At 40.6% G+C, this 23,998-nt stretch overlaps 1 protein-coding gene across 1 annotated transcript in view; it reads left to right on the forward strand.

The window, feature by feature from the left end:
* The window catches only part of POLR3B (RNA polymerase III subunit B), a 72,272-nt gene extending 48,576 nt beyond the window's left edge, over positions 1-23,696 (forward strand). The window contains exons 24-28 of the mRNA XM_084291134.1: positions 9,564-9,667; positions 10,550-10,716; positions 12,340-12,453; positions 18,309-18,482; positions 23,137-23,696. Coding sequence (XP_084147260.1) covers positions 9,564-9,667; positions 10,550-10,716; positions 12,340-12,453; positions 18,309-18,482; positions 23,137-23,266 — 689 coding nt within the window. The 3' untranslated portion in view covers positions 23,267-23,696. The remainder of the gene's footprint in view (positions 1-9,563; positions 9,668-10,549; positions 10,717-12,339; positions 12,454-18,308; positions 18,483-23,136) is intronic.
* The last annotated feature ends 302 nt before the right edge of the window (positions 23,697-23,998 follow it).

Consider the following 23,998-nt stretch of genomic DNA (forward strand, 5'->3'; position numbering starts at 1 on the left):
TTTTATGTTAGGAGGAGCTCCTTGCAAGTATTCCCTGCAGCACTGTGTACCCTTGATTTACCACTGATCCTGCTCTAGTCCCAGGCTCATGGTGGCTTTGAGCATGTTGTGTTGATTCACACCGTGTTCTTGGAGCAGAACCAGGGAACTCTATGGGCAAATATGCCCTGGGTCAGGCAGCAGAGAGTTGGTCCTTGCACAAAATCTGTACGAGGAGCTGAACCAGCACAATGAAATGGAACTGCAACAAATTTAGATGTAGAGCTTAGGGATATGGTTTAGTGGGGACTGTTAGCGTTAGGTCAGAGGTTGGACTCGATGATCTTGAGGTCTCTTCCAACCTAGAAATTCTGTGATTCTGTGAAATGTCACCAGTACACAGGCAGTATCCAGCTGTAGGGCTCTCTTAAATGAAGCTTAAAACTAGAATAATCTCCAGCATATTCAGTACATGTGTGATTGAAAGGGGTATGAAGAGTAGCTGGTTATAGATAGACCCCAGGCACAAGCAAGAATTCTTGTTTAAAGTGTTCCATGCCCGCTGTTCACTTCTTTATTCACATGTGTAGCCTGAAGTCAAATTTAAAGTCCTTTCTGGATTTTTGAAGCTATGGAAGTACGTAAGCATCAGTGGCAATGAGGTAGCCTGGTGTAACTGAAGTGGGAGGCTGCACCCCTGCCGTGGTTAGCCAGGTGGTTAACCATACAAGGCTAACCACTGCAATCCTCATGTCTGCAGCCTCTTGGTTTGGTGATCAGGACATCTACCTAGAGCAAACTTGTCAATCAAAAGAGGTTCCATGGGTACAAAAAGCAGTATTTGATCATAACATATGCTGTTACATTGCCTCAAAGTCTTTGAGAATACAATGAAGTACAGAACACAGGCTTTCTCTGGTACATCCAGCTCTCTTGAAGACTTTTCCAGTGGTGCAGGTATTTTCCCATAGACCTGTAACTTCAGTTCTTGCAACTCTCTTCTAAAGAAATCCTGCCATTTTTTTCTGCTGTTGTTAAGAAGTAGAAACTCTTCTGATAAGCACTGAAACATTTTTCTTGATTATATTTCAAGATGGCTTTTGAAGTATTTACCAATGATTGCCCAAGCAATTGGGAAACCAATACCAGTGGAAGGCTTCAAAAAAGTAAAGAAACAGTTCATTCTTGACTTTCCCTTTAAAATACAGTCATGTTCTTGCACAACTACCATATAGGATAGTTTCTGTAAATGAGGGGGAAGATGGTTAGCTTAAGAGGCAAACAACGAGTTGAGCAGTTGGGATAGTTCAACTGCCCCATTCCTTCCTCCTCCATCAGGAAGATTTCCTGTGGATTCTCTCCCAAATAATTTTTAAATCTGAGACATAATGAGGATGTGAAATACTTTTAAGCTTATGACTGCTTTTATAGCAAATTCCATTTCTTTACATATTTTGAACTTCATTTAATTGGTCCTTTCTCCTGATAGGTATAAACTGATGCTAAAATGCTGCATTACATAAACAATAGTATGAGTATTCTGCATGACATTTTTTCCTCATTAGAATAAAAAGATAGCCTACAGATGATAGTAAAGAAGCTACAATATTCATCATGATAAAATACATATTGTGTGTGAAAAATGTAAGCAGATAAGATATTCTCCTAGCCTGGGCTACTGATGTGCACGTATCAAAACAGTTGAACAGCATTTACATGAAACTGATCTTCACACCTCTCAAAAAGAAAAAGGGTGCTCCAAAAATTGAGAACCCATTGGAGGAGAAGAGGGAAGCCGAAGTGTGACAGAAGGAAACAGAAGTGTCAGGCAGACTGCAATGTGGCTTTAGGTAGCAGAGGACCTTATCACTAATTGGACATAAGACATCTCCCAGTCTAGTGAAAGCTCATTTTAGAGGTCTGGAAGGACAGACATCTCACTGAGTACTCTTGCTGATTGTCAAATGTAGAAACTACTAATAGTCAATGTAGTGGAATCTCATAGTATTTTCTGTAATGTCGGGAAAGTCACATAATATCAATAACTTCTTTTTTTTTTTTTCCCAAAATAAAATACCTGTGGAAGTCCCATGATAATGAAAAACAACATCCTAAATGCTGTAGAGAGCTTTGAGAGCACCCAAAATTTTGCTTGGCATTGTATCAGATTAGAATGGCTGATGTCCCGTGCATTTGTGCTTTGGACCTATGATGATAATAAGCCAACAACATCAGTTATTCGGAATCCCACATGACCCTTTCAGCTTGTTTTTTGAGGGGTAAGAGTGGGACAGTTGCAACAGTTGTGTTACATATTTTGCAGGTGTGTTTATTAGCTGTCCAGTACATCAGTCTCTAATAATCTCTTGTAATCAGGGGAGAGACCTATTCAAAATTATTACATCCTTCTAGAGTACATACCTATACTGGTAGCAGACCTTTCAGTTCATTGTCTCGTCATACATCGTAAGAGTAGATGTTACAAAGAACGACAGAGAGGAGAAATGTGCTTAGGGGAGCAGATAAATATGTTAGATACCAAGAAAAAAATACTGACAACACTGGAGGTTACAGTTTTGCAACTTCAGCGTACAGTGGAGAACTGGATACTGCCATTAATGTTAGATTGCAGGCAATGATAGAACTGGACAAAAGCCATCAAAAGGAAAGGGAAAAATTCATTTGTTAGCTATTTAAAAATATGGCTAAGATCATCTTTCTCTGACACCAAATCAGTGAAGGATCAGTTGTATCTGAAGAACATAGGCAAATGTGACACAAGTCATAATACTAACAGTTTAATATTTTCTATTGAGAGAATTTTTAATTAGCCTTGAATTCTCTCATCTTCCGAATGCAGCTAATTACCACTTCAAGTTTAATTTGTGAATGTTAGCTTTAAGCCTTTCACAGAGCCATTTAAACCTATGATGAGCTTAAACTAACAAGTACCTTGATTTAGTAAGAAGGAAAGCAAGCATATTTCTCTCCTTCCTGTGTTGTCAACCTTTTCTGTGAAGTATTTTTATTTTTTAGAAGGGACGGGTGAAGATGAGATTTGATTTCATGCAACTGATTTCATGAAATAGGATAGTTTTAAAGCAATTAAATATGTGCAAAATATAAGGCTGCACGAACCACAGTTCTCAAGTTCTTTTCATGGGCTTTTTCACCTATTCCAAATTGATTTGTATTCTAAAGGTACACTGCGTGATTGGGGCAGAAGGAAGTGGAGTAACAGAATCAGAGAGTGGCTGGGATACAACAGATTAAATCTCACAAACCAGCTTTAGCCTTTTGTTACAGAAGAGCCTTTCGCTAAATATGCATGTAGATTTTGAAGGCCTCTGTAATAATTTAGATCTATGCCACTGCATCTGTATTTGCTACCTTCTTTGTGCCCTCTCCTGTGTCAACACCGTATCAGCAAGGGTCACCACTTCCTGGCCTGTCCACTGCACCCTCTTTTCATGCAGGTCCATGTTTTAAGTACACTTCTTCCAAACTGCCTCTAAAGCCTTCAGTTCAAGACCTGTCGACAAAGCACGTGGTGAGGAGGAAAGTTAGGCCATCGCATTGTGTCCTGAGACTCACCAGCAGATGTTTTGCTCTATCTCAATATTCATCTTCAACCAGGATGCTGCAGTAAGATCTCTGGGATTGGGACTGTGCCTTTAGTCTATAAAGCCCTTAAGCTTCTAATGTCTCAGGAACCAACATATACCTACCAGAGAGGATGTATCTTAAGCTGGTCTTTGTTTTAACTATATTGCATCATATATTTTCTAGAAGGATAAAGAAACTTTTTTTTTGGTTTGTTATTTTGTTGTTTTTTTTTAATCTCGCATTCATCAAGTAAATTCACTTTTCAAAGCACAGAAGGCTAAAGGATTGCTAAGCCAAAGAAGCCTCATCTGAGTTCCATACAAACTAAATTATTATATTTCCAGATTTCCTCTTGCTTTGCTACAAGTCACAATGAGGAAAAACTTGGGCTCCTTTGATGTGAAAAAAAGCAATATATCACTTCTCTGAAAGAACATTTCTCAGTCTCTCATGTGAAAAAGGATTAACACCTCCAACAAAGGTCCTGTAGATCACAGAACTAAGCAGCAATACTGAACAGTATTCCTGAGGAGTGGAAAAACTGTATTTAAGCAAGAGATTGTTTGAACTGGCAAACAGAAGCTTTTTAATAGCTGAAGATCTAAGATAAAGGATTAAACCTTTCTGAAGTATCTGCACTTAAACAACTCTAAAGACAAGGAAGCGAGTTTAAATTCATGAAAGATGGCCTTTGTTTTCCTAAATGAACCACGTTCTCTAGTGTCAAAACAAAATCCATTCACAGCATTGTCAACGCCATAAACTTCATTACAATACCGTTTCTCTACCAAAGTCTGATCTCACTTTCTATAATTTTTTGCTAGTTTGAGCATCTGCCTCCTGCTTGCCTGAATTTATAGTTGAGAACAACTTTGTCCTTTCTGTGGCACTTGTACAGTGCACGTAAGCAGAGCATGTAAACTAAGATGTTCGTTTTAAATTGTTACTTGTGTCATTCTCCCACCTTCCAAGTCAGCCCTGCTGCTTTATCTCTAGTAAAACATCGGTGGGTTTGTAGGCATTAAATGGTTGAAGCAATATTAAAAAGAATTTGCTGCTATTGACTGCAGGAATGCGAGATGATTAGTATTGATTAGGCAGCAGGAAAGGTAGGAATTTCTCACCGTATTTTCATCCTCAAAAGTTGAATATGAGGAAATGAGATGCCAGAATGTCATTAAAACTTCTCTTACAGATTTTCCATTTATTTTTAACAAAACTGCTGCTCAGTGTGCTGTCTTAAGAAGAAGATGACAGCTTTTTTTTTTTTTATCTCAAGCAGCAAACAGGTAACCTTCTGACCTTTTCAGTAAATCCTCAACTGAACCTCTGAAATTAGGGTGATTTAGCATTTTATGGCACAGAATAAAAATCTCTAATTCTGTTTCCAAATAGTGTATCCTGAACACACATTTTATTAAGCTCTTGACTCATTCAGCCATGTGTATTTTGTAAAGTTCCTATGGTTATTGTTTTACAATAGCTGCTTCCAGAAGCATTGTAAGGGTTTCAATTAATCAGCTCTTTGTGTGCTTCAGACTATGCAAATTTATCACATCAGACCATTCAGCAGCTCATGGGAAAGCAGTGTACAAACTGTATTGTCTTCTAGCACCTCCTCTCATTTAGAGTGATGTTTTTAATAAGAAAACTAATCAAGTTTACTTATGCATTATTTATCTGTTAATTTTAATTCTGTTCTTTACCTCTTATGTCAAATGGGATGTAGCAAGTGATATGATAGATCAGTGAATGATTCAATATTGAACAAAGCTTATGTGATGCAGCACTTTTTTCTTCTGAAGTTGTTTTATGCTTACTTAGCCAACGCAGCATGCAATTAGAGAGTTTTGAAGCAGATCTACGTTTTTTGTTTAACCTTATTAATATTCGACAATCAGCTTGTTACTTGCCCGCAGTACAGGGTGCTGCACCTCTTCTTCATCGGGTGATGTCGGCTTATTTCTCAGGAGTATTTCCAAATTCTGCCGACTCTGGTAAATCCAAAACAGACACCTTTGAGTTAGTTTTCACTCTTTTACCGCTCTATCATTAGAATAAACAAACAGGGACGTTTGGTAATGTGCTGCTTTTTGTCTTGCTGATAGGAACCCGTATTACTGCTGCTTCTATTCACTTGGTCTCCTTTGCTCTCTAATGTCCCTCCTGCTGGTAGTAATTAGTTTTCTATATTAGCTTGTTTTGACTTATTTGATTATTTTTTTTCATTTGGCATGTGTGCGTATAGAAGGCATCTTACCATAGCTGGTGAAAAACTTTCCCATAGTGTTGTTTTCTCCCTGCCCCCTCCCCGCCGCCCCCCGGCCCCCTCCGTGCTGTTTTACAAGTCTGTCTGGGGTCGTGTTTGTCAGCAAACCGTAAAGGCAACCGTATAAAGGGCACGCATTCTGGAAACGTGAATTTCTCCTGATTAGGGAAAGAAACTCTTAAAGGACCAAAGTGAAGGGGTGAGGGGACCCTGGTGTTCCTTTAGGGCCTCGTGGAGGTGCGCGGGTGTTGAGGTGCTGGTGCAGATAGCTGTGAGGACAGAGCCATCGTGCCTGGTCAGAGGGCTGGCACTAACTGGCTGCCATTCAATAGCAGCGAAAAAACACTGCCCATGTCTGTTTGATACTTGCACGTTAAACCATAGTGGACATCTAATTTAAGTTTATTCTAATTTAAACTGTTATCCTTGCAGTGAACTGCCATGTTTATTGAACCATGGCTTTGCGGGTTATTTTTTTTTGATAGAGAGAGCTATCTTAAAAGAATTTGCCAGCACTGTCACTGATGTTCCCTCTAAGGTGACATTATGAAATTGATATACGGTGTCTTTTTTTCTAAATTCCATTTGTTCTTCAATTGAGAAGGAATGAGAGGTAGCAAGCTGCTAGATACTTACTTAGCCCACGCCAAAAAAAAAAAAAAAAAAAAAAGTCTTTACATTTTGTTTTATCTAGAAAAGTCATTGCAGCCTTTTCTGGTTGTCAATGTTTGATTTTGGTCCTAAACAAAAACTTCAGAGTGTATGGCTGAGAGCGGATTCTGGCCCATCGTCATGCAGCATTTAGTCTACAGCCGTATTGCTGAATTCTGAGTGCAGCACGTAAAAACGTGTCCAGGGGAAGGAGAAGGAATGAAACCAAATTATTTTGTATGTCTTGTGTGAAAGCTGGGGAACAATTTTTATATGGTATCTAAGTGGGTAACAATCAGGAAATCTTGAAAACCTGTAGGAAGAGCCACAGAGCAGCAAAGTTTCCTACTAGTTTGTGTCCTGCCTATGAATATTATATGGGGAATATCGGGCAGCTCAGTGAAATGCAGTTCATACTTGCACAAGGCAACATTTGGAACTGGAGACTGTCTTAAATCCTGCCTCTTCTTTTCTCCTTTGCTGTTTTATTGGCCAGTTCCAAGTGATAATTCCACTTATAACGGATTAATTCACTTGATCACTTTTTTTTTGCAGCTGCTCAGCAATGCAGAACCGGCAGGCTGGCCTTTTACTGCCCTGCTGCAAACCCTGGCTCAACAATCGGGGATGAAAAAGAGTGGCAAATTCTGGATCTTCCAGAGCAGACTCGCAAGCATGAGCTAATCTCTGAAGAGCTTCTGAAGGAAAGTGACTGCAAAAGGAAATCAAGTTTACACTTTGAAGCGAGTTGCAGTTACTTGCTTTTAGAAGTCATGTTGTGTGCAGGAAGGGTGTCCGGCTTTTTAAGTAGCTCTCTATGAGAAAGTTCATTCTTTACAAATGAACTTTCTTAAAATATGGAGGAGAGGAATCTGCTCTCTGTCCCGTTCCCTAAATACAGATGGACGTGCTGTATAGAGCTCTGTTACCTAAATTCAGCACCTTCTTAAAATACAGAAGCTTAGAATTGAGGTTTTACAGCTTTCTCGTTTTTTCTTTCTTTTTTTTTTCTTGCTAAAATAGAAACTTATAAATGGCCTCGCAAGCTTCACATTGCTGGGTTCTGTCTAAATATTTTGTTTTTAACTTCTAAGCTCATTATGCTGTCTTTGTGTTAACTTGTATTAAAATCTGTCAGCTATGACTGGTCTCATAACCACAGTCAGCGGACCAGAATAAGTTAATTATTTACTTGTGTCACTAGTGCTCTTCATCTAATGAAATGCACAGCTGTGTTAGATCTGCAGTTGGGTGTGTAGGTCCCATTGTTATACAAGTCAGCGGAGGGTAGAAGCCGCTATGATGGAGAGCCCTCAGTTCTTTCTGCTGTTCTGCCTTTCTGTGTCGATTTCATGGATCTTTTATCATTCACTTTCACACAAAACAAACAACACAGTGGCTGTCTGCTATGGGAACCGGCTTGGCATATAAAAGGTTTTCAGAGCCTAAAGTAATTTTAAGTTAGCTAAGATTTAATTTTTGGCTTACAGGTGCCCTGAAGTCCAGATGCATCCTAATGCTTTCTTAGAAGTAAATTGGAATAAGGCACAATATACGTGCCATAATATCTACATAACAAAGTATTTATGCATATAATTTTAGGATTAAAAAAAACTGTGCACACAGGAGATGGTGTTTTTTTTTCTCTCATTTTCAGCAAACGATTGCTGCTTGGTGGGGAGGGATAAAAGGATGTTATTGATTTATCATAATGGAACAATGAAAATTAATTTGAATAGGTTCAAAAACTAAATATGACCCCCATGCCCAGACACTCCACTCCTTTTTTTTTTTCTTTTTTTTTTTTTTTTCTCCTACCCCCTTCCCCCATGCTTACCATTCTCATTCTATTAACTACTGTCCCGTACACCTATCCCTGTCTTGCTTGGACAGTGGAAGAGGAGCTCCCTCCTGAGCAGACGCCGATATCCCCCTGTGAAGTGGCTGCTCGGGGGATGCCTTTTTAGGGATGTAACCCGCACCCTCAGTCATCCAGGAGCCCCCTCCGCTCCAAGGCTGTTCCCAAAACGTGCTCTGGCAGTTGCAGCAGGCTGATCTCAAATAGCTTGCAGGCTTTTTCAGTTCCGAGGGCTTCTGGAAGAAATTGTCCAGCTGAAACAGTAGCTGTGCTTCAAAGGAGCGCAGGCTTAAGCAGCTGCATTTTAGCACCTGAATTTGTGTGTTAGATCTCTCGGTCATTTCGAGCTGCAGTATTTTAATCTGCAGAATTCACGGTTGTAAGGGGGAGAAAGGAAAATTTCACCATGTATGGTAGACTATTTGAAACAAGTTTTTGTGCTTCTGTTTAACGTGGCACAAGTAGCTTTAGAGTTTGGCTTTTTGTTTGTTTTGCTTCCAGTAATCTGGTGAGATTGAAAAAAAGTCTTGATTTTTTTTTTTTCCAAAAGGTACAATTTCTGTTCATTGACTGACAAAACACAAGCAGTCTGAGGAGTGGACTGTACTTGGTAATTTATTGAGAGCAGTCTTTGCTCAGCAAATGAATGTTACCTGAAAAAACATCCTTTTGTTCTCAGTTTTAGTATTTTCTCCTAATCTCCCCTCAGTTGCTGTCAAAACCTGACTTCGTTTGTTTTTATTAAGTATTAATAAAGAGATTAAGAATTAACAAAGAGTACGTTAAAGAGATTCTGAATTGATGATAGAGAAAATAGAGACCTGCTTTCTTTCTTTTTCCCCACCCCCAAGAAATTACAGTATCAGCTCTAAAAACTGTGTCTCCTTTGAGATATTCCAGACTGATTGGTCAAAAGTTTCTGGTTGCCTCTGAAAACTGTATCTAAAGCTTTCTTCCCTAATTTGCTAGCTCACAAATCACTGGGAGCATTATGTAAGGGTATGCTAATTTTGCCAGTCCTGTCACAAGGGCTCTCTTCTAGCCTGCAGGTTGCGAGCACTGGTCATGGTAATGAATCTGGCTAAAAAGTGATCCATGAGAAAGAGAGGAGGAGGAAAACACTAAAGAAAAATCTGGTGATGAGCGTCAGCCCTGCTGGTGGTTTGCTGTTTGTGAATTGAAATGTTCTCTCTTCTGCAGGGGTGTGCGGACTGATTGTTCCTCAGGAGGACATGCCGTTCTGCGATACAGGGATCTGTCCAGATATCATAATGAACCCTCACGGCTTCCCATCGCGTATGACGGTTAGTGGCTGTGTCGTGATTCAGGAGGCCGTGTTCCCCAATAAAGAAAGTGAAGTGGATTAGCCAGAAGAAGCAAAAAATTTGAACCACGCGGTCACGCTGAGAATATTCTGCAGTCACCGTGCCACGTGCTTGCTCTCTTATGAGTAGTCAGCCATCTGTTTGGCATATTTTGAAACATCCTGCTGTAAAAAAGTAGGGATGTGGGCTGTTTTGTGCATCATCCTCATTTTGTTCAGCATCGAGCTAATAGAAGAGCAACCAGGTACCTCGGTTCTGCCTTTTCCCTTTGAAAAGTTCTTGCTCTCCTTCCCAGTTGGCTATGCCCACTAGGCCAGCTGGGGGCAGACTGGGAGGGGAAGAGTGGAGAGGAGTCTCAGTCATAGTTCCCGACCTATATAACTCCTTACATTACACATGCCTCCCTGGAATGCAAGGCTCATACCTGTGTTGCTGAGCTGTGCTAGATAAATTACAGCCTGGCCTTTTATATGGGACCTCCATGATCACTTGGTACAGCCTCTGGTCTTTTTGTCTTTGTTAGCTTCTTCTGTTTCCCCCGCTGCTCTCTAGCGTGTTAACCTCTGCGGCCGTCTCCCAGTGCAGAAGGCCACGTTGGACCATGCTCAGTTTTCAGACAAGTGGAAAAAGTGGGGCTGCCTGACTCTAGACCTTCAAGGGATCCCACACTGTCTGTTTTTCACCCCTTCACACAGGCATAGTTCCTGACCTCCTTGGGTTTCTTCCACTCTTTGAATTGTGTGCAGTAACCCAGGTTGCCATCTCAGACTCTTTGTCTGGCTAACCAATGCTGTGACTGACCCAGAGATGTTCTGGCCAGTACTGGAGAGCCCGCTGTTAACTCTGCTTTTCCTTGCACAGGTAGGAAAGTTAATTGAACTCCTGGCTGGAAAGGCTGGGGTGCTCGATGGCAGGTTTCACTATGGAACAGCTTTTGGAGGCAGTAAAGTTAAGGATGTGTGTGAAGATCTTATTCGCCATGGTTATAACTACCTAGGGAAGGACTACGTAACATCTGGTATCACCGGGTAAGAATCTGCTGCATAGATTTAGATGTTTCAGGGGAGTGGGGAAATCCTGTTGAGGCACATCTGAAAAAGCTGCTTATGTCTCGGAGCTCAGGAACTTTCTGTTATTGACAAACCGCTCTGTGAGATGGAGGCAAGAGGCTGCAGAATGGGGCGCTTCTTTTTTCGTAAAAGCGTTTTGTGGTTCCACACTGTAAGAACTATTAGTATTTGCATGGCTCTAATGTGAATGGCCATTGTAGTAGACATGAAAATCTCCCAACTTCTTCTGCATGACAAGAAAAGTAAAATCAAGGTTTTCCTTCTGAGAGATTGAAAGAAATTTCAAGTTTTGTTGGCAGCAATTCTCATATCTGCTCGGAATCAGATTAGCATTTTCATATTGTCTTTAATAGTACTGTAAAATATGGATTTGGAAGCAGGTGTCTGTTCCTTGGGAATATTCTGTGTGTGCTCTTTTTTCTTTTTTTTCCCTCTTTCGATTACACAATGATTCAGTCTGGCATAATACTCTAATCTGCAAACTTCCTGCTGTGCTGATCAGACCAGCTTCTGAGACACAGAGTTCAAAGAACGTAAGATAGTTTAGGAACAGGAAAAGGCCATATGGCTCCACATGCCTGCCCCTCCAAAATGCATCTTAATCCTACCTTCCTGCTATTTTTATTATTCTCCCAGTCCCCTTCTTCTCAAGGAGTAAGTTTTGCTCTCTGTTGTAAGTTGTTGGGTTTTCTGTTGTTTTGTTTTATTTTAGTTTTTCCTACCAACTTATTCCATATGTTTGCCTTTTGTTTCAGACAGATTTTATTCACTTTACCCACTCCATATTCCATAAATTCTTTATGACATATTGCAGCATTTGAAATGTTTTTTTGTTAATATATTGTGAACATTTTTAAACAAATCTGTCTAATCTTGTTTCCTGGGGAGAATAAAATCTTGCTGTAAAAATCCCTTGCCCCGAACTTTAACTTTGTACTACTTTATTTAGAGATTTGCTTTAGATGCTTGTATTCTTCCAGGCAAATTTCACCTACTTCATCTATTTTTTTATGAAATTTGAAGGCAAATATGCGTGGAAGTTCCAAATATGTGTGCAAATTCCAAATGTCTAATTATATTTTGTTATTTGTCTAGGTGGGCATCTTTTGGAATAGCACTGCATCATGTCAGTAATGCCTGAATGAGAGGTTGTCTCCTGCTTGTTTTTACATTGCACATACATGTATATTTCTAAAAATAAATCAGTGGCAGTGCCGAGTTTCTCTGTTAAATCTAGTTGTTCTTAGGGAGTGCTGAAGGTGGTAGCTGGGAAGTGACTGAGTGCTTTCAGCTGTTGCTTTCTGATCTTCAGATGCTGATGCTGCTCTTACGGTTGGGATGACAGAAGTCTTTAGCCATTAATCCAGCTCACAGAAATGAGTAACACCCTCTGTGCTGCTTACAGATGTTCCCAAGTTGACACAAGTGCTTAAATGCAGTTCTGAAGAGTCCTTTTACCCTGCTCATCTCAGTCCCCAGTGCCAGCCTGGGCACTCTTGTCTCTCTCTTAGGGTAAATGTGTGCTGACTGTGAATGTTATCTTCTTTTGTGTTCTTTTTTTTTCTTTTTTTATTCCTTCAGGGAGCCCTTGGAAGCATATATCTATTTTGGCCCCGTGTATTACCAGAAACTAAAGCACATGGTGTTGGATAAAATGCACGCAAGAGCTCGAGGACCCAGAGCAGTGCTCACCAGGTATGGTTACAGGCGAAGTGGGGAATTCTTAGTGTACAATCAGAAGTGTGCCCCACTGACTGATGGATGTAAAACAAAGTTTGTTTACCTCCTGATACTTGAAAAAAATGCTATTACCTGTTAATACCTTGTTACCGAGTAAAAGTTATCACAGCTGACTGTGGTAGAAGGTTGTTTTGAATAGCCAGTCTGCTCATTGTGGTACAAAACTGACTTGGCTTCTCCGACTCCTGTTAGCAGTTGGTAAAAAAAAAAAAAATACTGTCTGCTGATTCACAGAGCACATTCTGGCCCTGTCCTGTCAGATTGTTCATATCATAGGTATTTCAGGAGGACTTTCTTTTCTTTTAACAGCTGTACTTTTACAAAATCAGGTATGAGTGGAAGGAAGAAATTAGTTTTACTATTTCAACATCCTTCGGTAGTGAGCAGTTTAATACCGATGAGGCCCATACCTCTACCTGTCAAGGCAAAGCATTGGCCCTAGTGCAGCCCAAACAGGCATTAGCATAACGTGTGTCCCTGGTACACTGCACTTTGCCTTGCAAAGCTTCCATTTAACTCTAAAACTTAATTTAGAGTTGTGTGTGCTGGTCCGCAATTCTAATATAATACTGTGAAGAAGAAAAGCACTTTCACACTAATAAATGGCAAAATTTACAGAGACGCCAACAATAAATCTGCATTTTTATTTGCCCAGTTTAAACATATCCTCAGTTCCTTTGGAGTCGTGATGATTGCACTAAGCCTGAACTTGGTTTTCTCTCTAACAAAAAGGTTGATGACCACGTTGATGTCCTCTTGTGTAAATTTTGAGGTCAAGCAGATGTACTCTGGGTAATACATAATATAGGCCCCCGGAGGTGGGCTTACTCTGTCTGCAGCTTTGGGGAATTTGAAGCATCCTGCTTACATTGGTGTAACTTACCATTTCTCTTAAAGGCAGGCCAGCTTTTTGGCTCTTTAGCTCTAAGGCTGCCTGCACTCATGTTCTAAATTGCTCACATTCCTGGCTCACAAGAAATAGTTCAGTGGCACAGTCTTTACTTTGAGGAGGCTTCTAGTGGATGGCTTCGTTCACCTCTCTCCATCACAGTAGGGCTATTGGCTAAATCTTGCCAGACAGCTAATTGCCAGGCAGTCTGGAATATTCTAGCTCAGACTATTCTAAATTTCCTTTGCCAATCTTTCTGGTCCGTCATGTACACCAAGTACACATACCTCACCAGTTCCATGGCGGTACTCTTCTTTTTGAGTTGTAAATCGTGTAAATTTATGATCAGTCCCTTTTGTACTGTGTTTGAGATGTAAGCACAAAGTCATGTCTGTCCTGCTTTAAGGCTTCCCTGTAACAAGCATGATTTATAGCCTTTTCTTTAATTCTTAATTTATTTTTTATGCCTCTTGGTGCCCAGATGCAGTTCTCTTACCCTGCTTGCCTTCACACCACGCCAGCAAGTCAGTCCTCTTAACAGGCATAGCTTCCACCTGATGTGTTATTAGAGAGTGGAGATGCAGCTCTCTGCTGTAGCAGATAAAGAAGTATCTTTCTTGATTTTCGTTGTGTATTTCCTATGCCTTTAGGCTCTCCAATCTCATGCTTACTCTGGGACAAAGTCACACAATCACAGAATGGTTGAGCTTGGAAGGGACCGCCAGAGATCATCTCTGCTATCACACACTTCCCACAGAAGTAAAACCAATGATTGAAATGGGAAAGAAGTCACAAAAAGCTTTTAATTCTTGTCTAAACTTTCCACCAACCACATTAATAAGAGCAGGTATAGCACAACCATCATTCCCCTATCGCAGCTGCTTGCCAATATGAACCTAAGTGACATTCCTAACGACAGGGCTGTCTGCCCCATTTTCTGTCCTTAGATGCTTTAGTCATGGTATTGGCCCTTCCTCTGAAAATAAAAACTCACCGTCTCAGCTAACAGTGCACACAGTTGTTTTATTGGAGCCCCTAGCTGACTCAAATCCCTTGATCGGCTTTCATATTGTGGCCCCAGCTTCTCAGCTGTTTAAAGATACTGACTTTAAATGAAACCTAAATCCCAAGTCAAGGTAATACTTGCATGTAAAGATGAAGGTGGTGTGCTATGATTTTCCCCCACCCCTTGCTTTCTTAGAATTCTTTGTTCGAGTCAGTAGCATCGTACTATGTAGCTAAAGCTCTTTATTTGACTTTGAGGAAAGCTAGTGGATGTCCAATTTATACTGCCTCTTGACTAGTCTTTTAGGAATTTTCTTTTTTCTCCTCAACTAATTAAACTTTTGTTATTGCCATCGCCTCTGCTGAGAGAGTCTGCTCTGCCAGCTTTCATATTCACTATTGTTTTATCATCCATTCCACTTCCTGGAGAGTAGATTGCCTCTAACGTTGTTTTTGTTTGGTTGGGTTGTTTTTTTTTTTTGCTTTTAAAAGTAGTCCTGCAGCATTTTCCAACATGGAATTTGGCAGTCGTTGTCTTGAAATGCATTTCATTACATACTGAGTGTAGCTTAACTGACAGCAGAGCTGTATTTTCTGTCTGGAATAAGGCAGAAGACCTGAGTTCCTTGAACATCTCTCATTCTGAATATTGCTCCGATTAAAACAAGACTTAGTGGAATTGCAGCACTCTGTCAACACAGTCAAAAAATGCCAAGATGCTGCCCTCTGAATTGGTGTTTGCTAAATGAAATGCAAGGCTTAATTTTTTCCCATGTGTAGTTAAAAGTGAATTTAAAACTTAGTTCTGTATATGGCAATGGCCAGTCCTTCAAAATCACTTTACCAGATAAACTGCTTTCAATTTTCTGATCAATATAAGCCGTCTCCAGGCATAGTTGTCTTGATGGACATTGTCAGAGCTGCCACCTGCATGTCCTTTGAACTTACCAGATAAGCCAGTTCCTGTTGTGCTGCGAGACAGTGATGTGATCCTACTGATCAGGTTTCCTCTGCGGGGCTGTGGGAGCGCGTGTTATTCCCTCCTTTTGTTGGGCAGTGTTTTTCTAGGTAGTATCCCACTTTTGGACATCAGCCTCTCTGACAATTACCATGTTTGATTTTCTACAACAAGCACAAGGGAGTTCTGCTGAGACCTACAAGGCGTGCTCTTCTTATTCATGGGGGCAGACTACATTTCCCTCCACTGGCCAACGAAACAAGGAAGAGGGCCATAAAGCTGAACCCACTGCTCTTCCACAACATACAGAATTAGCACCAATAAATCCTTAATGTGCTTAAAAACACTGAAGTTAATTGTTTTATGGCTTTTCTAAATGGAACGGTTAAATACTATGAAGACCAATTCACCTGATTTTTTTTATTATTATTTATTTAAGGAATCAGTTCATTTTACTTAGGATTTTGTAGTTTTAGGATCTTTTTATTTTTTTTTAATATGAAAAATATATTTTTTTTATGATATTCCCAGTCTTATCTTCAAGAGTCCTCTTTGTCTTCAGAATGTTATATTCAGAATAAAGAATGGAAGCAGTTGCCCAGGGCAACAGCTGCAGTGTACATGTGTAGAGGGGAAGGGGAAACACAACTGCTTTACAAATACTGTTTTACCATTTTAAACAACCTTTGGCGTGAGGAATTTTCAAACTTAAGTGAATGGGAAGAAAAGTCCAATAGACTTATGGAACCTAAGACGGACTCTTTTCAAAGGCCCAATCTCAATATTGGAATTTTGGGTACTTTAGAAAACTACTTTTGGGGGAGGTTTTTTTTTTTTGAGATAATTTTGACATTGAGTCATTGAGTGGGACTTAAACACTTCAAGAGCTTAAGATTCAAGTTGGATTTTTTGTTTGCGTGTGTGTGTTTTAATGGGATTTCAGCTGCCCTAAAAATCTTCACCCTGTATCTGCTGGAAGACCCCATAGCATTATCAACTCTTAAAGGGCTGGAATCAAGACCCTATAGTTTCTCGAGAAGTTTTATCATCCCTTAATTGGATTGTGACTTTATTGGAGGGGTCACATTTATAAAGCTCTGTTGGCATTTTATCCTGTGGAACAGCACCTGATGAAAATTTTGATGGTATGCGTGTAACTCTTACTGTAGAAGTCAGCTGGCAGGAGAAACTCAGACACTCTAACACTGCAGCAAATGTCTGTGCCTTTGGACACCTCGACTGCTTTAAAGTCTGCCTCTGAACACTTCCCAAGAGAAAACTGCATTCACCACAGGGTTAGTCCTTTAAAACAGCATCTAAACAACGATGCTGCCATCACCCGAGTGGGGAGGTGGGGGTTAGGGAGTTTAATCAGGATGTAAACAACTTCTATCCAGTCACCCAGCAGTGGGGAAAAATGGAAGGTTACATGCATGAAAAGGATGATTTGAATTACAAGCAGATTAGTTTTAAAGTTCCACTGTGGTCAGAGGAAAGGAAACTACTTCCCCTAAAAAACAAATACAACTGGCATCTTTGGAAGATCAGTTGGGACTGGTAATTAGCTTTTTGTTGTTGTTGTTACAAAGAATTGTTAGATGTTGCAGGCTTTTATGAATCTTTTTCTCTGAGTTTGCAGTATGTTGGAAAAAAACTTATTTTCAGTATATGTGTGATGTTTAACAAATTTGGTAGATTGTAGTAACATAAACTGTATATACTCCAAAAGTTATGGTCCAGATATTGCATATTTTGTATGATTTGCACTGGTCCAACTACTAGGAACAGCACACAAATGTTGGGTTTCGCTGACTGGTGAAGCCTCTTATGATTGCCAATAACAATTTTAATTCCATCTCTTTGCTGTCATGCTTAGTATGTCAGGGGACATACTAAGATTGAAGTATTTAATAAAATGTATGCAATATATTAGTGCTTCAAGAATTTTAGATAGTTTTTGCTTCATAGTACATGCTAATATTTGCAACCTACATACTACTGCATCGTGTTGGCATGTGAGAGTAGAACTAATGCTGGACTAAATTTCAGTGTGACAAACAAACATTGAAAGTTCTGACCATGTCCGACCAAAAAAATAAAAAAAAGTTGGCTTAAACTGACAACATTGCTAAATAAGAGTTTTACCTTGCCTTTTTATCGAAAAATTTTCAGTGTCTATTTACGTTGATTGATTAAAACTTCCCTCTAGCACCACAAGGATGAGAAGGCTTTCCAGACAAGAAATGTGACTTTGATTTGTGTTGAGGAACTAGAGAACCAAGAACCTATACAACATGGAAATTAGCTTGTTACCTATCAGACATGACAAAAAGAAAGTAGTGAAGTGTTAATTCCAAAAACAAACAAGCAGATATAGGGTTTTAATATTGAGTTAGTAATATGCACCCTGCAGAAGGGAGTAGTTGATCACGCTAACTAATTGTTTGCTGCTTAGTTTTGGTACACTCTCCAAGATTAAAAATGGCCTTATTTTACAATTTAGTCTTACTTAGCTGTAGTTCAACTGAAACATTAAACATTCAACAGCTTGTTGATTCATTCATTAGCTGCTGAATACTGTTTCGTTTAGATAGCTACAAAATATAACGAATGATTAATCAAAAAAGAGCAACAAATCTGAATCCAGGTACATGGTTGTCAGATCCCGTTGTCTTCTTGGATACTGTTCAGTCTCAAGTTTTTGCTTGCTCAGCCGCATCCTGTGTCGTGGAGCGTTGTGGCCTGACACTGTCACAGAACGATGACGTATTGGCAGTGCAGGAGCAAAGATGAATCACTTCAATCTGATTAACATCTGTGAGAACAGCAGCTCTAGTTTGTACAACGTTGTTGTCTGTTGATACTACGTTGTTCCTACAGTTTGAAGACAGGTATTTGTAGAGTGACAGAATGTGTGTTCTGAATACTTACCGCGTTTTTCAAATATTTCTTTCAAAGGCAACCCACTGAAGGTCGATCCCGTGATGGTGGTTTACGTCTGGGAGAGATGGAACGGGATTGTTTGATAGGTTATGGAGCCAGCATGCTCTTACTGGAGAGACTGATGATTTCAAGTGATGCCTTCGAAGTGGATGTTTGTGGGCAATGTGGCCTGCTGGGATACTCTGGCTGGTAAGTTGTCTAACTGCAGTGCCCTCAGTGCCCTTTGTAAATCATGGTGTCCATTCCTCGCTTCATGCATATGTCGTGCTTCATGTGTGTTCACACTTTCAAGAAAGCCCTCAACACACCTCTCTGTGACAGAACTTTGCCCTTGGTGATAGCGTTTTATGCTTTTAAAGTGCTCACAGACACTGGTTAACAACCTCGTGCATTTTTAATCCAGACTAATGTCAAAATGCAAAATGGTATTTGGAGAATCAATGACAGGAAACAGTTCTTTTTTCTGGTCTGATTGAATTTAGGACAAAAGTGAGCTTGTTGTCAATGGGATAGGGGTGTCTCTTGTTGTGGAGCACTGGTATTCGCTTCAACAGCCATCTGTGCTTGCGGGGAAGGTTACCTTCACTCTCTTTGCTGCCCTCCTTCCCACCTCTGCAGCAGATTAACAAACCCCTGGAGCAGATTGCTGGTGCTGCTTGTAGTTAGTACTCCCTAACCTGCGCCCAGCAGGGTGAGTTGTGTCCATCTGAACTGCTCCAGTCACCGTGGTGATTTTGCAGGGCCCAGTTAAGTAGCTCTGGTGCCAACTGCTCCACCAGCAGTTCAGAGGGGGTGTAACCTCTGCAAAATGAAGTGTTGAACTGCTGGGACACGTAACCTTCTCGGTGTTGCCCAGCTGTGCCAGTGGTAAGAGATGCCCAGACCTGAATTGAAGTGGGGCAAGCTCTGTGAAAGCAGGTAACCAGGAGTCCCGTGACAAAGGGAGGAAAATAACAGCCTGTGTTCGAGTTACTTCAGTATTTATGTTGGCGGAAGAAGAGGGAAACTAATTTCTAAATACCAGAGTAACATTATTGGAAACTTGCAGCATCTTGGATATCAATATCAGGTAGGGGAGGCAGGATACTGGGCTTTATTTACTTTGGTTCTTGGAGAGTGATCTTTTTTTTTTCTGTGATATAATGAAGTAGGCAAGTAAGAAGGTATGTTTTGAGTTTATGTATGTAGAAGTGACAACTATCCTTTCTTGCCTTGGTCAAATCTTTCTTCTAAAGTGTTTCTGGCCAGAAAGAAAGCACCATGCTTGTTTGCTTACGGAGTAGAAGTGCAGGCAGAGGTATGCAAACATGAAATCCAGAGGAGGAACAAAGCCTACTCTGTACATGGTTGGCAATATTTAGTTGGATAATATCCTTCTGGTTTTTGTGCAAGAAATATTTTTAGACACTTGTTTTTCTTCAGTGTGTCCACACTGTGTAACAAGTGAGCCCTCTTTCTGATCCAGGACTTTTAGAGCTACTGCAGCAGCACAAGAAGCAGTTGAGGGAAGTTGAAGGGTGTGCTGTAAGTCAAACAAATGGCCACTTCTGTGTGCAGCACTGCCTTAAAAAAAACTGTCATGCAAATGTAGCTCAGTTTTTCTTACAAGATCTTGGCTTTTACAGCAGGCCTTGAAGATTTTCAGAGATGAGATGAAATGAAGGCACCTTGAAGAAAATTGAGAATTTAAACAGAAATAGTTACATTTTATTTTTAAGGTATTGTTAGTCAAAGGTGTTGTTAGTCCTGTTTTGAAGTTTGTAACAAAGTTTAACAACTTCTTAAGATAACTGTGGAAGAAACTGCTCTCTCAGAGTGAGATATTCTTGCAATCTAAGTCTGATGTGTGAGAGTAAATCAATAAAAGATAGGTTCTGCTAAGTGGTACACCAAACTTGCCAGTAGCCAAAGCAAGGGACCCTATAATGAGCATCACAGTAGAAACCAAGTCATTAAGGGAAACTCAGGACTTCCAAAATGGCCTTTTCAGTGATTCTGCCATTAATAAGACATTGCTGTGAGAAACCTTGTAGAAATGTATTGTTTGGTGGCTAGCTTAAGGGCACTTGTCTTCAGGAAGATAAGCCCTTCCTCCCAGACAATGAGTAGCAGCTGGGTATGTTTTTTTTCTGCAGGACAGTAACAACACATCAGTGATGGAGCCTGAGCAGGGGAAGGGGCTGTTGTTGCCGTGCCAGAATTTGACCCCATAAAGATACAGTAGAGCCCTGCTGTGACAATACCAGTTTATTGTAAATCCTTCCAGCTTTGCTGTGGTACAGAGTGCTCAGGGGCAGGACTCCACCAAGTGATATAAGCAGAATTTTGTCTTTTTTTTTGATGATGGAAAGTTATTCTTATCTCTAGAGTCTGAACATTTTAAAATCTACATGTAGGAAATATTTATTTCTGGTCCAGACTCAGCTTTGTCACTGTTGCCTTTTCCTGTCCAGTGTAGTATCAATTCTAGGACCAAATGGTCTTCCGGATGCTTCAGCTTCTGTGTTCTCTGTTTGACAGTAACTTCTGGTTTGTGCACATTGTACCTTGTAACCTTTCTGGGTGATCCCTGTCCAAGTACAAAGCAGGCCCAGAAGGGTCTAGCTTCAAGACTTAGTGCAGTGAGTAGTTTCTGCTCCTCAGTTCTTAGCAGCTGTAATTAGAAAGTAGACTTCTTATAAACAGAAAAGTTGCAATCATCAAGCTTCCAGGGCTTGCAAGGTTTCCTTGACTGAGTGCAATTGTTTTACTGTTATCATCAAAACTGGCTTCTGTTGAGGTCACTTTTACCCTCCATAAAAACATAGCTATCACTCTAAATTTGGACTAAGGTAATAGTTACAGAGCTGTAATTGAGGTCTGTTCTGATTTAAAGGCATTCCCCCTGTTGTAACAGTCTAGAGGACAGGCATGTCCCAGGGAACCACCTGGCTCGGCCTGCTAACCTCTCGCTGTCTGTAGTCAGGCCTAGGCAAAGCCAAACCAGTTACTGGGAGCAAGGGAAGCTTCGTTCCCGATCGTGAACTGGAGAAATGCAATTAAGGCTTCTGCACCATTGGTTGTGAAAGTTTACTTGTTTTTAAAAGAAAAAAATGAAATACGCCAAGTGTGGAGCACGTGGAGGTCAGGGCAGGCAGTTTTCCTAGAAAATGAGCCGCTCTTGGACGTGGTCTTTAAGTACGCCCATGAAGGAGAAGTAGCGGAGCCTGGGAGAAGGAGCTGTGGGAGACTAACAGCGAGTCTCGTAACCAAGAACCGTGTTTAACATGAACCAGCTTTCTTGGACCTGGCCATGCTGGCTTTGACAGGCTCCAGGTCAAGTTCTCTGGTAACAAACAAGTGAGTAAGCACTGGCTTTCTTGTAGATGTTGATTCTTAGCGTCATTCTGTTCCACAGAAGCATGTAGGAATTTTGCTAATGCTGCCGTAATTGGAGCTTTAGACTGTCATGACTTCATGCCAGGAATATAAATAATGAAACATACGAGCAGAATAGCTTTGCCAGACCATTAGGGAAGTGCAGAGTCACTGTGTTCCCAAATGCCTGGCTTTCTCAACTCTCCACAGCCAGAAGGTGGATATACAAGGGAATGAGGAAACAGGGAGGGAGGGGAAACTGATATTTAGATGAAAGATATTTTATTTCCTTTGCGTGTACATGGAATAAGAAATCAAATCATTGAAGGATCTGTTAACATCAATGAACTTGAGCCCCTTTGCTTGAAAGATGGCTGAGTGTCTGGCCTGTCTATTCCTGATATGGTCAAAGTTGTATCTGCGTGACAGAACAAAAGAGAAAAAACTCTTCCCCAGAATTTTAAGATCATTATCTGAGTAAAGAGTGCAAAGAACACATGTTAAAGCCATTCTAGTGTTTTTCTATCTCAACAAAAGCACTTTGGCTCTTCATGGAGATGGACATAAGGAGAGAGAAAGCCCATTTCTGAGTTGGCAGTATGAATTGCTTTTACAGTGAAACTGAATAAGGAGTTCCAAAAAAAAAACCATGACCACTAAACGTGACCTTCCTTTCTTCGTGTCTCTTTTTTTTTTGAGAGTTGTATACAAGATGGAAACTGGACCATTAATCATATTCTCAGGAATACTTTGTTCTGTCCACCTCCTTTCCCTCATTACACAATGCTGAAATTTTTGTTGGCAGTTGTGTGAGTGGTGAAGTAGAAGTGAGTCCTGTAGGATACAAAGCACTATGATTCTCCTCCAAGAAAAGTACAGGTTTAACATAAAGCCCTTATTCGCCTCAGTCAGATTATTTAAGGGCCTAAAGTTCATGGAATCATAGAACAGTTTGGGTTGGAAGGGACCCTAAACACCATCTGGTTCCAACCCCCCTGCCATAGGCAGGGATGCCACCCATGAGATCAGGTTGCTCAAGTGGATGATGATCCAACCTGGCCTTGAACACCTCCAGGGATGGGGCATCCACAGCTTCTCTGGGCAGCCTGTGCCAGTGCCTCACCACCCTCTGAGTGAAGAATTGCCTCTTAACCTCTAACCTAAATCTCCCCTCTTTTAGTTTAACACCATTCCTCCTTGTCCTGTTGTTACCTGCCTGAGCAAAGAGTCGCTCTCCATGTTCTTTATAAGCCCCCTTTAAGTATTGAAAAGCTGCAGTGAGGTCACCCTGGAGCCTTCTCTTCTTCAGGCTGAACGTTGTGACTCGATAAGTGCTAAGACGTGTCTCAAGCACTCGGCTCCTTCTAGGACTGATCCCAGTGTCTAAATGCAGGTGGACAAAGAAAATTGTGGACATTGGCAACTGGTCTTTTCTGTACAGCTTCAATTATGCACAAACTCTGACTTTGTTTGTTTGTCTCCATAGGTGCCACTACTGCAAGTCGTCATGTCACGTGTCTTCTCTGCGGATACCTTATGCCTGTAAACTCTTATTCCAAGAACTGCAGTCAATGAATATCATACCTAGGCTAAAACTAGCTAAGTACAATGAATAAACAAGAAAAAGATGGAAAAAAAATACTTCACATAAATTGAAATTCAGCATATACAACTGGAAGATTTTTTGGTGAACAGGAATAACGATAAAACCTGAGTGGGCAGAAGGTGGTGGAAGACAGTTGTAGGAAATCTTTCTTGTGTATTCTACCTGTTTTAAGATGACAGGGGACACTCTGTCAGTACAATGTGCTGGGAGTGGTTCTGAAAGCCTTGGTTAGTCTGAGTGAACAGAAAACATGGGAACGGTGGAATAAGGCACCGATCCAGCACAGCATGTGTATCCCTTTCTAAGATGTAACACCATGCTTGGTTTTTGGAAAATGGTTTGTTGGACCAGGGCACGAGCTGGCCTAAATGCACATCTTATTCAGAGAGGTTAAAAATATGTTTTCCAGACCAGTGGAATATGAAAGGCTAATAAATGTTTTAAATAATAGTGCCTGGGTTTGTGTTGATGGTTGTGTAAGGAAGGTAACGCCGCCTTATAATGTCTAAAACGTTTTGTTATTCCTAGTGCATTTTGTTAAAACATTAAGTTGGGAGTACTGTCAGGCTTCGAGAAATGAAAGAACATTTCTTAGAGAACTTGAAATTTGTCATTCTGAGCAGGATTTCAGCTGAACTTTTCTTGATGAGATCTAAGGGCTGAAGCTAAAGCAGGGGATGAACCAAGAGTTCACTTCGAACAACCCTAACCTCCCTTAAGCCCCTACTTGGCAAAGCACAGG

The sequence above is a fragment of the Netta rufina genome, assembly GCF_964035555.1.
Source record: "Netta rufina genome assembly, chromosome: 1".
Lineage (NCBI taxonomy): Eukaryota > Metazoa > Chordata > Aves > Anseriformes > Anatidae > Netta > Netta rufina.